Source organism: Melospiza georgiana, chromosome 1 (assembly GCF_028018845.1).
Source record: "Melospiza georgiana isolate bMelGeo1 chromosome 1, bMelGeo1.pri, whole genome shotgun sequence".
NCBI lineage: Eukaryota > Metazoa > Chordata > Aves > Passeriformes > Passerellidae > Melospiza > Melospiza georgiana.
Genome location: NC_080430.1, coordinates 14,335,487 through 14,351,739, shown reverse-complemented (window position 1 = coordinate 14,351,739; position 16,253 = coordinate 14,335,487). Strand labels below are relative to the sequence as shown.

General features: G+C 39.0%; 1 protein-coding gene across 11 annotated transcripts in view; it reads right to left on the bottom strand.

Moving 5' to 3' along the window:
* Nucleotides 1–16,253, bottom strand: part of PARD3 (par-3 family cell polarity regulator) — a 442,650-nt gene that overhangs the window by 161,139 nt on the left and 265,258 nt on the right. For all 11 annotated transcript variants that reach the window (XM_058024007.1, XM_058024041.1, XM_058024016.1 and 8 more), the window contains 3 exons: nt 14,862–15,050; nt 14,224–14,394; nt 4,130–4,280 (listed from right to left, as the gene is read on the bottom strand). In XM_058024007.1, the coding sequence (XP_057879990.1) occupies nt 4,130–4,280; nt 14,224–14,394; nt 14,862–15,050 (511 nt within the window). The remainder of the gene's footprint in view (nt 1–4,129; nt 4,281–14,223; nt 14,395–14,861; nt 15,051–16,253) is intronic.

The window sequence follows — 16,253 nt, the reverse complement described above, 5'->3', positions numbered from 1 at the left end:
CCTTTCAAATCTTGAAATTCCCTGAAGTTCAGTTAATATGTTTGCTGGGATAACTTGGCTCCCATGCTGACACTGCATTGTCATGGAACTGTTTCTGGCTTGATCCTTTGTGCTTTTGCTATTGCTTTCTCTTTAAAGGATGGTCTACAAAATCTGTTGAACACTCTCACCGTATGTTCCAAGCCCAGCATTACCTTATGAATGACTCATGAGCATGTTGATACTGTGGGACTGAGACCAACAGCCCAATGAATGCCTGGAGAATGACTAACAACAAAGATTTCTCTGCTGTATACAGGTCTTGCATTTCAAGAAAGTGCTCAGATCTGTCAACTATTGTAGTAGAGCATCACATTTTGATGAGATTCCTGGCCAAGGAACTACATTCTGATTGTAAAGGTTATTTTCATTTCACTGAGACACACACTCTACATCTCTAGCTAAATTTCTGTCAGTAGTGCTTTCTCCTGATTCTACCCTTAAGACAGCAATTATTTATGTAGAGAACAGAGTATTTCCTGTTGTGTAGGAACCATCAAACTTCACAAGGTTCTGGGGGATCCTTCAGGATGAAAAGCAGATTCAGTGCAAGAGACTGTTATTCTGTGTACCCCCTGAAAAATATCTTGTGTTTAGTCACCGTTACCAACAAAACCTGCCACGTTCATAAAAAAAAAATCAGCAACTAGAAGAAGGAGATGAAAGAGGGCTTTGTACTAAGCTGTTTGTTGAATAAGAATAATTCATATAGACAGCAGCTATGTATTTGCGTACTGTAAAACTCAGGAGTATAATGCATGATATACAAGAACAGTATGTCAGAAGACGACTTGAATTTTTAATTATAGAGCCAAGCAAACCAGTATAACACAGTTGTTTTACTGAATAACATGTACCCTGGAAATAATAAATAAATATAAGGGTTTCTTACAGCCATCTAATTCTTACAAGACCAAATTTATATAAATAAAATATCCCATCTTCTCTGAACCAAAAGTATTCCCTCAATAAAGTTGTATCTTTTCTCCATCAGAAATTTTCAGTGAAATATTATCAAATGAAAAAGCATAAAAAATCTATAATAGCAATAACCACCTAGAAAAGTAGATCAACATGAGAATCATCAGAAACATGAAAAGATTCACGTAGCCTTATTGCAGTAAGCAAACATTATTTTACATAATTTAAATCACATCCTAAAATTGGTATTTTATTCCCACTCTCACAGCAAGGCTCTGACAGCCAGTTCTTGCTTGTCAGTTATGAAGGAGTAAGGAAATTGTCTTAAATACCTTTCCTGAAATTACATTAATGGTATTTAAAGGAACAAAACACTCTTGAAACCTTTGTTCCAACTTTAAGCAATGACTAAAACAAGCAGGCATTTTCCAGACTTTAAAATTATTACTTTTGAATACTTTAAATTAGGAAGGAAGAAAACTCAAACCCATCCAAGAGCAAAAGCAGCAGGAAGACCTACTCCTTCCATGGAAACAAACTGTCATCTCCTCACTAAAAAGCACTGAGTACCAAAAGTTTACTTTGTAAAATCCATTGAGGGGTAATTCAAAAGACATCAGATGATTCAGAGCGCTCATCAGAGGGGTTCTTGAAATGGGGAGAGCACTCAAGGGAAGCAGCACTGCATAAAGCACTCCTTTGAGCTTGTTTCATGGTCAGGACTGGTGTGGGAAGGTATAGACCTCCAGAGTTCTTCAGCAAGGTTGTTCTGAGGACTAATCCTCAATTTTAGGCCAATTTTCAAGAGAGGAAGAGTCATGTAACACCACACAAACATTCTCGGGAAAATAAAAAATGTCCTGCTTTTTTTCTCATTACCAAAACCAAAAAAGACAGGGATTCCACAGCATAAAAAGTGACTGAGTCTTTAAAATGTTAGCTATTCTGAAACAAGCAACTGTACCTATCTCTCCCAACAGGGAATACCTCCCTGTTGTATGGCACTGCAAGAAAACTTGCATGTGAAAGATTATGAACACTGCAGTTTTAATTTAGTGGTGCTGATTAATTCAGAAAAAACTAGTCTTATTAGAGAACGGACCATTCCCCAAAAACTGGGTTTAAACATCACAGGTCTGTGCTTCTGCTGTGATTGCAGAAGGGAACAGTCCAATCCTAGAAAGACCAGTTTTAGTTACACACTGCTAGATCACATTTACTATGAGGTTCAGGCACAATCTGATTTTCCACTAATGTGCTTCCACTAAAGATTCAGTGAATTAAAGTCACAACCAACCAATTTTTTACACAGTTCCTGGTCCCTGAAAACAATTCAGAAAAGCTATCAAAGAAAATCAAAATATTTACTTCAGGTTATAAGAAACTTAGAAAATGAAGGATAGATTTTATTTTTCTATGTATACAATGCAAAAGTTTCTAAGGGTATTAGATTCTTACAGCTTTGGAATTTTTTTTTGGTTTTTTGTGGTAAAACATGAATTACTGGCTACTCTTAAAGGGATGATATCAGACTGATGAGCTACTAGTTCAATTTGGCATGGCAAGCCTTGTGCTCCTCTGATGTTGAAGCAAACTGCACTGCTGACACAAGTGCACCCAGACATTCTCAGGGCTCCCTCTCCCAACAAAACAGGACAACGTGTTTAAGTGATAATTTGTTAACACTTATATGAGCTCTGTGTGTAAATCCTCTGCAGCACTGATGGAAAAAGCAGAAGGCAGTGCTCTGCAAATGTTTTATCTAAAGCCTTGACACAACAAGAACTAGCTCTTTCTATGGGAGAATAGTGCTAAAGGCTTCAAATTATTTTATCACTCCTTAAATTTGTTGACAAACAAATACAATTTTTTCTAAATTTTTCTCTTTAAGAGCATATGACTTTGGGTGACATGGTTTCACACAGCCTTGATTTTCACGTGCACATTTTTTTCTTCCAAGCTGCACAAAATGAAATGCAATAGAACAGAATATGGTGTGTTTCTAATTACTATTGCCCAAATGAACAAAAAAGGGCAAAAGACTTACTGGAAGAAATACCCTAAATAGCAAATTTGTGCATTTTCAGAGAGTTTAACAGCAGTCCAATTTTGCTACCACAAAGAAAATGCAAAAGCCAAAATACCAAAATTATTTTTAAAAGAAAACATGGGTGGAAACAAAAACCAAACCAAACCCAACCCTAATAAAAAGATATAGGGTGAAAAATATACACAAACTTGATTGGAAAAGACTCTGTGGTAGACTAATTTTCTAAGGCTGAAAACTAATCTAAAGCAATTTAAAACTAAGTTATGCCTCACTTCATATGAAGTTTATAGTAGCATCCTCTAATATATTCTGTGTACCTAATATGCTAAAAACAACCCTAGATTTAATAGCCATGTCTTCTTTAAAACTCACAACTCAAGCGAGCAATCGTCACATCTTCTGTCAGGTGTTATTTTCATCAAGCTGCTTTTTGTGCTTCAACTCGAAAATCCTTTCAAACTAATCCCATCCTAGTCAGTAAATCCAACCACTCCTGTGGCAAGGCAAGTCTTTATTACCTAGCTCTGTACATCAGAAGTTGAATTGCTGCAAAGCAAGCACTAATAACCTCATTATCCACTGGGACCATGCAGATGGCGGGGCACAGAGTCTACACAAGGGATGCTTATAATTAGTTATGAGGTTTTAAAATTGGTGTCCTACAAAGCAAACATTCAAATAAATTAATAAGTCCTCTAATAAGCATAAATGGATGCAAGTTTTCCTTATTTATTTTTGTATTTTAGTAGGATTGAAAGGAGGTGAAGGAATATTGAAAAAAATTAAGAATTCCCATGAGTCACTGATTTTGATGCAACATGGAGCCTAGACCGACCAATTATTGATTGTCCTAAACCAGACATTGAAAGACCATGTTAAATTCTACTATTATTCATTCTGTACCTGTCACAGGATGCAAAATTCACTTTAGAGTCCCACTTTACCTTCTTCTTCACATTAACTATCCAGAAGGCTTGTGTAGAACAATTTTAAGGCACGTTTTAAGTTGGTCAGTGCAACCTCCATGTTCCCAATTCCCACATAACACATTAACCACTCTTCAGTGAATCACAGAGAGAAATAAACCATGCCCTGCTTGGCAGAGCTGCTCTGACTCACCCATTATCCTGCCCAGTGCCACGTTCTTTGTGGGGGACTCGCTGAGACCCTCGATGCCGCCGTAGAGCGAGTGGGAAATCCTCCGCTCCCGGTCATCCAGCAGCGTCTCTATGGGCAGCTCTGGCCCAGAGGGGCTCCCAGGTGATTCCAACTGCAAAGAGAGGGGAAAATTAGTGCCTGGGGTCCCCTTAACCACATGGGGGAACTGTAACAAATTGCCTGAGGCCTGGACCTGTCTGAGCACCAAATGAGCTAGAACTTCTCATGCTGGACAGAGATAATTTGCAATGACAGCTCTGCCTAATGACCAACTTCCAACCCCTTTACACTGCACCCCCCATGGTGTCCTGTCAAATTTCAAATCCTTCAGCAGAAAATTGGTGGAAAAAACCCCATTCCATTTTGGTGTCTCTTTGTTGGATAATTTCTTAAACAGACAGCTGGGCTGTTTCCAATACCATCAGCAGACAGCTGGGCCATCTTCTGCACACTGACAGCTGAACACAACAAGCCCCTTGTCAGGAGCATGGAACAGGAACTCTCATTTGGAATTGGGCTGCTGCTGCCACAGTGGTGCAACTTCCTTTCAAATGAAATCATCACCCTCCCAAGTTTTGTAGTTAGGAACAAAAGAAAAAACATAAAACTTGTCAGATTTCACCGTAATTTTATTCTTAAATTGAGTTCTTTGCTCTGTCTTTCCTAACTGCAGAGTAAAAAGGTCTTACATGCTTCATTCAGCCTGGAAGCTCCTCTAATGTCTTGCTGCAGCATCCAGGCAGAGACACAAAAGCAGAACTGGCAAGACCCAGGGTGTCCTCCACCCCAGCCCTCAAACCCCTGGGACTGACATGTCCCTGCCGCCACAACTGAGGCCAGACTCTCCAGGGCATCACAAGAGAGATGCAGTATGTGGTGGAAGGACGGTCACAGGCTGCTTGGCCACGGGCACAGGAAAGAGAAAGGCTGCATATACAGCCTCCTGCCCACCCCAGCTGCTCTCCCTCAGAAGACTGCCTGAGTATCTTCCCAGCCCAGCCTTTGCTTGCAGAAACTGATCATCTCTTGCTTTCTTACAGTGGCCTCTCAGATTTTTCCAGAGGACAGGAAAAAGTCAAGTTCTCCTTGGTGAGTCCCAGAGAATCAGATTTCAGGGGAACACAGCACCCAAGAGAGGCAAAGAAAATAATTTGGTATCATCTACCTGGATTTAGCAACCCCATCGGCCACAGCTCTGCTGTCAGCACAGCCCCCAGGAATGAGAACAATGAGTACCTAATGCATTCACAAGTCACTGTGCATGCCCTGTGTAGCAGGGCCCAGTTGCTCCCTGCAGAGATCAGAGACTCCCCAACCATGGCCCAATCCTCATGCCATCCAGCCTTCCTGCTGCCCTTAAAGCTCTTGGTTCACCTGGCCTCCAGCACCCTGCTGTCCTCTCAGTAATGCCACCAAGACACTTTGCCAAGACCATTAAACCAATTCACCTGAACATTGTGAGCTGAATTCAGCTCTATCAAAAAGTAAATAACTATTTATAAAAAATATGTATTTTGTAGAAAAGTAGTATGAATTCAGATATCAAAGCATTAGCTCTTCTCACCAACATGCCTCTTCATATTGAAGCAAATAGTTAAATCTTAAAAGCAGTGTCCTTACACAAATCCCACAGCATTTATTTCATACATATTGAAATACAGTGGGGACCAGATACTCAATGATACTGAGCGTGCTGCAAACTATTTAAAGCCACTGGAAATGCTTATGACTGATCTCCAAACAAGCACGAGAGTGGTAGTTCATAGTTTCAGGAATTACAATAACAAGCAACATGTTGGTTGTTTTTTCTTTTTGAAACAGCTGCCCATTATTAATCACTCCACCCACACTCCCCAGACGACTGAGAAATGTATGCTATGTAAAAGTTCTAAAAATCTGTTTCAAGGGCTACAAAGCCCTGGGCTTTGTCCCCAGCAGAGGCTTTGAAGTGAGCCCAATGGGTGGATGACTCCTGACCTGCGGGCGCGGAGGGCTGGGAAACGCTGCGCTGCGGTCAAGGAGACCGCGATCGGGAGGTCTCGGGCTCTGTAAAAATTATTATTTCTGTTCAAAGCCATCATCTGTTTAATATAAATGAGATATTTAATGAAGTTCCAAACTGTAGACTTATCTCTCCCAGTTTGATAAGCACCAGGGAGATTTACTGCATCGGAGGGTCAACACAATTACAATTGGAGGCACGTCAAGCTGCAGGAGAATAATAAACTTGCAGTGCAAGTGAATTAGACTCAATAAGGTTTAAATTGTGAAATGAGGATTTGTCTTATTAGTTTTTTTAAATTGCAGATTACAACTGACAGCTTTACTAAAAAGAAAATTAAACAATATTTGTAGACTCTCTTATAAAGGAATCTAAGGCACATTTGAAAAGAAATGTTAACTTCTGAAACACTTCATGAAAAAAGAGCATAGCAACATTAGACTGCTTGAGAGCTTAAACTTGCATGATAAAGGTACTAAATTATGAACTACCCTTTATTTCACTGCCTTTAAATAAGGTGTGAAAATATCAAAGTGCTTTGGGATTTATTCTCCCAGTGCTATATTGATGATTTTATGTAACAAGTGTCCAGCTTTTAGTGAGCAATATCACACAGTCCTTTGTGTGACAAGCCATCAACTTTCAGATTCATTTGTAGAAAGATCTCAAGAGATTTTCTGAAAGACACTGACAAGAAGATGGTTCAGAAGCAAAGAAATATATAGAAATTCATTCCTGGTAATACAGTAAAGCACGGGGTAAATAAAAGAAATAGAAGGAGTGTTGCATTTATATGGCCTTGTTTTGTACAGTGAATCACATATTTTATAATTTCCATGAGTAAAACTTTATCAATTTTTAATTAGCATCTCAAAAGATGAGTTTAAACAAAGGCATTGACAGCCAGCTACACAAACATTTTACAGAAGATACAATGCCTTTTATAAAACACCAAAAATTAGACAACTGGCTGTTACAAAAAAACCGAAAATGCCTTTTCCTTACATTGTTAACAGAAAGTCTGTGCAAGAAAAGAAACATAGAATTTGCAAACTGTTGTTGTGGGCAGGACAAACAGTCCAACAGTCCAAAGCAAGACTGCAGTTCAAACAGACTTGTTCTTCGTGATGTGTTTCCAATAAAGAGCTGGAATTACACATTCTAGTTTCTTCTATTAGCCACTCTCAGTGCTATCTGGTATAATTTGATTTGATGGACTGACAAAGAGTGGGCAACATAAACAAAGCTGTACAAATTGCTGGCTTCGTTAAAGGCCTGGCAAGGAAAGAATCCAAGTGGCAACTGGCCCCTGTCAACAGCTGCTGGAGCACCCCTTGGTGTGCCAGTTCAGAGTCACAGAACAACTGAGGGCGGATTAAACCACTGGAGATTATTGAATCCAACCTCCTGCCCAAAGCAGAGTCTGCAAGAGCAGGTTGCATAGTGCCCTGCCCAGCTGGCTTTTGAATATCTCCAAGATCAGAGACTCCTCAACCTCTCAGGGCAAGTTGCACCAGTGTTGACCTCTAAGAAGGATTTTCTTTTTTCTTATGCATAAAGCAATTTCTTGTATTTCAGTTTGTGCTTGTTGCTTCTTGTCCTGGCACTGGGTAGCCCTGAGAAGAGTCTGGATCAGTATTCTTTATTACTTCTTATTACCTTCATCAGGTATTTATAGACACTGACTGGTAAAGATCCCCTGATTTTTCTTCTCTCTAGACTAAAAAGAGAGAGCTCCCTCTCTGGATCCTAGCACTGACCTGTACTAAATGATCTTATTTGTAAAAATGCAATAAAACCTCCCATGCTACAGATTGCCTGTAGCTCCTTTTCTATCCATTCTCTTAAATTAAAAAAGCCAGATAAATTTTTTTTAAATAAAAAAAGGCTCTACCCTGACCCTTTGCCATTCAGATAAAAAACAGCTGTTTGCTAAAGTACTGTCTGTACCAGCTAGCCCAGCTGCTGCTTATCTAGATGATAAAAGGACAAATAATGCAGTCCCTTTTACTTAAACACCACCATCCATCCTATTTGAATTTATGTACATAAATATGAAAAAGACTTATGCACAAGAAGAGTGCCAAAATATTCAAAGCATAAACAATCTCTTTTTTTTTAAATGAAGCAAGAATCAGACTCCATTTTTCCTTCAGAAAATAAATTGTCCAAATATAGGAAAGCAAGCGTTATGGATGTTAAAGTCAGTACACAAATTTGCTATATATGACGCTGGCATCCAGAATGCTGAAGCTTTCTGTCACACAGAATTATTCTCCAGGATTTCCTTTTCCTTCTTATCTGTGCACTTTGGTTAAGATGTCCAAAATACTACAGCTTCATTTTCCAACACAGATACATTTAAAATACTACTCGACTATATCAAGGCATCAATATCAAAGGCATTAAAGAAACTAAGTTTTCATAGGACTGGACTAAATTTTCATTTTCTGGCTTGAAAACTGGCCAAAGAATTGGACACAAAGATTGATCTTCAGGATGGAGAAGAGTTGTAGATTCCCCTAGGAATCAGAGCTGGGAATAGCTTAAGTTGATAAACAGCTTTATCAATGAGTTGGAGACGGGAATGAACAGGGAAATCACTGTGTTTGGAGGAGATGCTAAAGACTTTTTGACAGTTAAATTCCAAAAGGTCATCACAAGACTAATCTAGTGAGAAAGAAAAAACAAACCTGTCACCTACATTTCAAAGTAGCTAACTCGGCAATGCACGCAGGGGAAAATGATGCTGAATATTTTATACTTGCACACACATTGGAAAACAAAAAATGCTTGCTTGTTTCTTTTGTAATGAAACTACTCATTTGCAAACTCTCAATGATCTATCAGTCAATTTATTTCATGAATGATGAGGTCCTTATAGTCTGGAATCAGGACTCTGCTTCACAGTTTGCTTATTTTCAAAGGGAGAAAAAAAATGAACAGACATGCACGAAGAAATCTGGGGATCTGCAAATCATTTGCAAACCTGCATTTCAGGCAGGTTGGGCAAAATATTCATTCTGTCAAAGAAAAAAAAAAAGTGGGGGGGAGGTCTAAACAAGAAAAACCCTTGAAATTTCTCATTTTGAGGAAAATGGTGATGCTCTCTCACTTAATGGCAGACAAGTGCTGCCTGCCTGTGACATGAACAGAGTGCAGACAAGCAATCTGTGCCTCTAAGCTGTCCAGGCTGCAGGACTGCAAAGCACAGGATTCCAAAAGTGACAATTACCTTTATTTTCTTGAATCAGCACACGGAGCACACACCAGCTGCAGGATGTGCCTGGCAGTTGTGCCTGAGTGCTGAGCACGTTCTGGCGATGCAGCCGCCAGCTGTTTGCCCATAAAGGCTAATCACAACAGCATCACTAATTAACAGAACACAGCACAAGGAACTCCACTGCTTCTCCTTCAATCTGAGCAATTTAGAAAATTTCAAACCTGAGTTAAAGATCTAAAAAGCTGATGGCTGCCTCTTCTGAAAAATGAGGTGTTAAAAACTGGCCATATATGAATATCAAGTCAATATTATTGTTATTCTCTCAATTTTCCCCACTGTTTTCACAGCTTTGGAAATGTGTCTTAAAGAGTCTCTCCATGCTTATGTAGGAAACTTGATACGTTAACAAGCAAGGCTGGAAGCTGAAAACACAGAATAGAACAGAATGTTTAACCTTTTTTAAATGGGGTGCAAAGGAACCTCAGATATAGCCAAATCCCAAATTAAATGTTTTTGTTACACTAATATAACAGTGTCCATCAAGTATTCATGTTTGTTTTTATCTGGAGTGGCAGAGTTATTAAACACAGTTTTGCAAGGTTTGTAGTAGAGCAGCTTGCAGAATTCTGCATTGCTGTACTCTGTATAGACATAATGCAAACAGAAGAAAAACTCAGATGCATAGATTTGGCTTAGACTCATTCATAACTAACACTCCATGCTTATATCAATATTTACTAAAAGACAATTCACTCAAAAACCTGGATGGATTACACACTATCTTCTGGTGAGTCAATGAAAATTCTTCCTAGAGGCAAATCTTGAGCAAAACCACAGCAGCACAAAATCTCTTTTAACCTTCTGGGAAGTTTGTGGTCTCCTTTGACTACAGTTATAGAAGGGTTGATGATATAAATTATCTCCTCCCTGCGTCTCTGAAGTCAAGATAATACTTTTATGGTATTTATGTACATTTACATTGTTGCTACAATTGCTCTGAAGGCTTAGTTTACAACATGAGAACTTGTGAAGCTGTTTGAGAATAATGATGGCATGGGAAAGGAGTATCCAAAGTCACTTTACAAAGTTTTGAAACAGTTTCATGTTCAAGAAGCCAAAGAAAACTCTCTGACAAAGACAGTGCCCCTGCAGCAGATCAGAAGCAACTCTTCTGCCTCTCTCAACCCAGGACAACAGAGGAGGTTCTGTCACTCACTTCTAGACAGCAAACAAAATACAAAAAGTACACAAAAATTGTGGTATAAATTGAAACATGCAGAAACAACAATCTGCAGAATTGTGCTGCAAAATTAATTCTCCCTCCTCAGCAATTCTGAGGGGTGATTATGAAAATTGACATTAAAACCAAAAGAACAGTTTCATACCACTAACTGCCTTAAAAATCCAATTCAAACTCAGTTTTACCAAAGAAAGAAGCAGACTGTGTAGTATATCTCAAAGGAAGTCAGACTGACTTCACAAATGCAAAACAATTGCTGGACATGAAGGCAGGGGGAAAAAAAGGCTTGGGGTTTTTTTTGGGTTTTTTTTGCTGTTATTTTGTTGTGGGATATTTTAATCATCCAGAGAGCAGCTGCTTTTATCATCCAGATGTTTAGCACAATTATTTCTGCATTGGCATTACCACCCCTCACATGGATTTTTCCCTTTTGAGGCACCTGTGGGTGCTCCATGGTGTGACAGGGAATCAGCCAAGACCTGACCTCACAGGATACTGGACCAGAGCAGAGTGAACACTGTTCTTGGTGATACACAAAATGGAATAACACCAAACCAGCTCCACTTAACTGTAGTTCAGACTAACAAGAAACAAAGCTATGTTTTTGTCTGCAAAGTGGATACATATGACGCTGAATCAACAAAGGAAAGAAATCAATTTAACAGGATATTTTTATCTGCTGGTTTCTTATGGTGACTCCTTTGAAAAATAAAAAGAGGGAGAAGAGCATAGAAAACAGTGGGAAATACTTTCTCAAAAGCTGAACATTTCTTTTTATATTTAATTAAACCAGTAAACCCCCCTTTCTGAGGAGCTGGGGGCATTTAGCCTGGAGTAAAGAGCAGGCTAAGGAGAGACTTTTTTTCCTCTCTACAACTCCCTAAAAGGAGCATTTAGACAGGTGGGTGTTGGTGCTTTCTCCCGGGTAAAAAATGATAGGACAAGAGGAAACAGTCACCAGTTGTGCCAGGGAAGATTTAGACTGGATGTTAAGTAAAATATTTCATGAAAAGTAGAGTCAAGCTTTGGATCAGGATGCCCAGGGAAGTGGCTGCATCCTGCAGGTCTTTTAAACATGTGTAGATGTGGCACTTGGCAATATGGTTTAGGGGTGGACTTGGCAGTGCTGGGTTAATGGTTGGAGTCCGTAGTCTTTAATCTAAAATGATTCTGTGCTTCTACGGTGATAAAAGGTGGGAGTTATTAAGATAAGGGTGTGTCCTTTCTATGCTTTTGCTTCTAATCTGCAAGCTCCTGAATTTGCTGCCAGTCAAATGTCATTTCTTTTTGTGTTCTAATACTAAAAATCTTTCCTGGTGGTTGTTACTGGAATGTTCCAAGGGGAAAATTGGTATACCAGCATGTCTAAGCAATATGTGTTGCTAAATTAAGCATAATATAGCCAAGACAAGCCCAGCCACTGAGGAGATGCTGTCTCCAGCCTGTTCTCAGGCCCCACAGCCACTACTGAGGGACTGAGCTGACTGAACTCCATAGTCATATATGGTATTCCTGCAACATTCAGAAATAACATTATCACAGCTTATCAGAGTTACATCAGCTAAATAATATCTAAAGCTTAAATTGGTCACATTCTTGAAAGAGGATATAGGGTTTAATTGCAAAATACCAAGAAAAAAACTCTTTGCTTTTCATTTCATTGAAGTCTGGGTGTTGTAAGACTTACAGAAAAGTGACTTCTTGCATACTGCAAGCTCAGCAGGTAAACAGCTTTATATCCATGCAAGTCATCCTTTCATCATATTAAAATATGCAAACAGTATTGACATCGTGTTTCCTTTGGATAACGGTGAAAAAAGCAAAAATTCCTAGGAAAAATTACTTACAAAAATTACTTTGTAGAGATGATTACTACAGCAATAGTGACATATCAATGCTTTCCTAATCATTATAGCTGATCTTGCCAGCCTCTTAAAGAGTTGGGAAAACGCACAAAAAACTGTAAAGGAGGCCCAGAGAGAAGGGCCTATCCTGCCCTTGTGCAGGTACATTTCAGTGTATCTAAATCTGTTTCCACAATCAGTGCTTTTATCTTGAAGCACATATATTGCAGTCAGCTGTGCTGCTTTTGGCACCTGATTTCTGCAAAATAAATCATACTAAATGTCAAGCAGATATAGGGGAGCAAGCTACTCTTGAATGAGTAAAAATTACTCTGGATTTAAGGAGAAATGTCTTTGTTTCATCACTGCTGGATTACCTCCCTTGTGTTTACAAACACTGTCTGGATTAATTCAGTCGAGAAGACTTTGACTAGGAGAAAAGGGATCATCTTCTATATTCTTAAAAAAAAAAAAATTAAACACAGAAATAGTCTAAAATATTTCACCTTTTTTACGTAATAACATGTAGTAGCCTCTACAAACTGGAAATTGGGTAAAAATAAGGAACAGTCTCCAAAGGACACTCTGAATTAGGCCTAGATAAGGACATCACCACATACAAAAAGGTCAGAATTCCTTCAACACTAAGCAAGACATGCTTGCAGCAATCCAAGTTGACTTTCTAGCAGTGTGCATATATAAACATGCATGTGTATAGAAACTTTGTATAAGCAGTTAATCAAGAGGAGCTTAACACTTTCAAAAAGCCCAGTGTCTTTTTCAGACATGACTTTGTAATACACTATGAACTTTTCTGAAGGTTAGATTTATGCATTAAAAAGTAAACCATTCTTTTTTTCCCCTAGGCAGGAGCAGTGATACTAAACCAATTTGTGCACATCGTTTTTGAAGCATGATGATCAAGAAATAACATTCCTGATAAGACCATACTATTTTAGCAAGACTGAAAGAATTGACTTTTAGATTTCTAAAGAAGAGATGCTTTTCTGACATGCCATTCAGCTGTATCCTATTTAACTCAGTCCTTTCTTCAATTTGTCCTGAGTCTAATTCAGTTCTCCCCCAACATCAGTCCTTCTCATTATATGTCCATATATTCCTAGTATATAGCATTATTTACATTACATTGAAGATAAACTATTTGAAATCATGAATATATTTCAAAACATCAACTCATTAATATTGCACTAGGGAAGACAGAAGTCACAAATCATCAGAAGAATCACCACTTCACCCTGAATTCAGTAGCTCAACCTCCTCCATAATTAAGGCCAAGACAAAGTTTTGTAGAATCTACACATGAAACTTTTGCTTAGATAAAATATAATAATGAAATATAAGAGCTCTACTCTTATTTAAAAAAACTGGAAGTGACAAAGAAACAAGTCAGTTAACACAAAGTCTATAAATGAAAGATCTAACAGACCTCCATAAAAACCTCCGCTGAACAAAAATCACATAAACAGTGAGATCCAATTACAAAATCAATATAGTTTTATTCAGTGTTTCCTGTTTTTCATTGACAAAAATTCTCGAAAGAAAAACTTTATTGATCAGTAATAACGTTAGCATGTCTAACACTGAAATTCAGATAACTCTGTAGTTCTCTCTTTCTTTAGCTTCTCAGATATTATTTTTCAACTCCCAGAGGAAACATGACATCTCCTGTAAACACAAATACCTCAGAAGTGAAAATTGCCAATCCCAATATCAAAAGCTTATTACCTCATTGCATTTACTTATTCGCCTCGCCACAATAAGCTGAATCATTCCTCGTTTGTTCCCTTCAGTGGACATGGACCTCCTTAAGGTTTCCATAGCATCTTGATTTGTTTTGCCCAATAATGATTCTCCATTAACTGCTATTAGTTGATCATTCACTCGAAGCCTGCCATCCTGGAAATGTAAAAATTATAGATAGTAACATAAAACACACACAAAGGAAGCTTTGTCTACTGGAGAGAACAAAAAAAACCCAAATCAAAAGAAAAATATTCAACCAACTATACTTAGTCCTAAGGGTTTATGGGGAAATGAACACTGCAATAATAGCTTCCATTGCAGCCACTATAGGAAATGTCTATTCCAATTACAGATTTGCACTGAAAGCTATTATCATAATCTGTTTGCTCAAACAGCATACTAATGGAACTGCACCAGAGATGGCTCATTCCTTCCCGAATCTGTTAGGGCTGTTCAAATCCTGGGACGTGCAAACATGCGAGTAGAAATCGAAATGTTACCTCTGATGGTATAATTGGTGAACATTAGAGAGCTCATTCCTCTTTGATCTATGGATATTTTCAAAATAACTTATTATGGAAAACTGAGGAAGACCAAAGTACACAGATATTCCCTCTCACCTTGGATGCTGCTCCACCATTAATGATGGACTTGACGAAGATTCCTAAGTCAGCGTGGTTTTCTTTGGACCGGTTACCTTTGACACTCACGCCAAGCCCAGCTGACCCAGAGTCATTCAGTGGAACTTCAAAAGTGAGGAATTCCCTGGTGCCATCAGGTGTGAGGACAAGCTCCTCTTCCTCTGCTTTCTGTTGGGGAGATTAGCATGGGATTATAGAAGAGCATTTCTCTGGGAATTCTCTTCTCCCTACAGCTATTAGCATTCAAAACTCTCTGCTTTTTACTACAATGCCACAATATTTTCCACAGTAATTATGTGAAGAAATCTGCAGAAATAGTGTATTTTCAATCACCTCCAGCTGATGCCTAGGTTCAGAAATATCTTAAATATGTGTCTAAGTGCTTCTCTCTCTAGTAAAGTAATTGCATCACATGTCATTACTGAATCTGCCATCAATACTAACTCACATGTAAGCTGCTATTTCATTAGCCAAAAGAGAGCTTTATCAGAAATATTTTCCTACTTGCAAACCTGCAGAATTTCTAAAGTACCATCATCTATGGAGCTTTGCAGTCCTAGGGAGAAACTAAGTGCAAGAAAATTAAATTGAAAAATTACTTGTTCACCTCATTTTATTTAAAATTATCTGTTTTAGGAAAAAACAGAAAACTACACAGCTGAGATCTGCAAAAGCACTCTGGTGTTGCCAGGCTAACTCCAGCTCTGAGTGCCACTTTTCCTGTTTTTCCCAGCTCTGCCCTTCACCTCTGTCCTCTTACCCACCTCTCTGGATCATTGTCCTCAACACCCACTTTTAGCCTGGCTGGGAAAATCCCAGGCTTTAAGCACCCTGAATTACAGTCGCAGGCCTGCCACAGCTGCCAGCAAGGAGTTGCTCAGTGACACCTTTCCATGCATCCACAAGCCACATAAGCACAGGTGACTGGCCTCACGCTTCACCTCCTGCCAAATGCAGGGTGGCAGCAGGCTGGGACCAGAGACCTGGCAGTGTCCCCACAGAGCAGTGACACACTCTTGGGGTAGCAGCATGAGCACAACACCCAGGAATGAAAGTGGCCACGCTCTGAGGAGCAGTGCTCATGTTCAAGAGACTTCTGCCAAAGGGAGGAATGGGAGGGACAGGCTGTTCACCAGCCCTATCTCTTACAGTAGATGCTGTTCACTTATTTCTGATCCTCTTTTAAATCTAATAAAGTGGTTATAACCACTTTTGGTTATAACTCCATCAATTAACAAAAAAAGTCATGTCCTTAAAGGCATGATTCTCTGCTTGTGAATCCGACCATGCTGGGGTTTTATTCACCCGCATGAAGGAGAAAGAGACCATACAGCAGAAGGTGCACACTAATGTCCAGCATCAGCAGTTCTT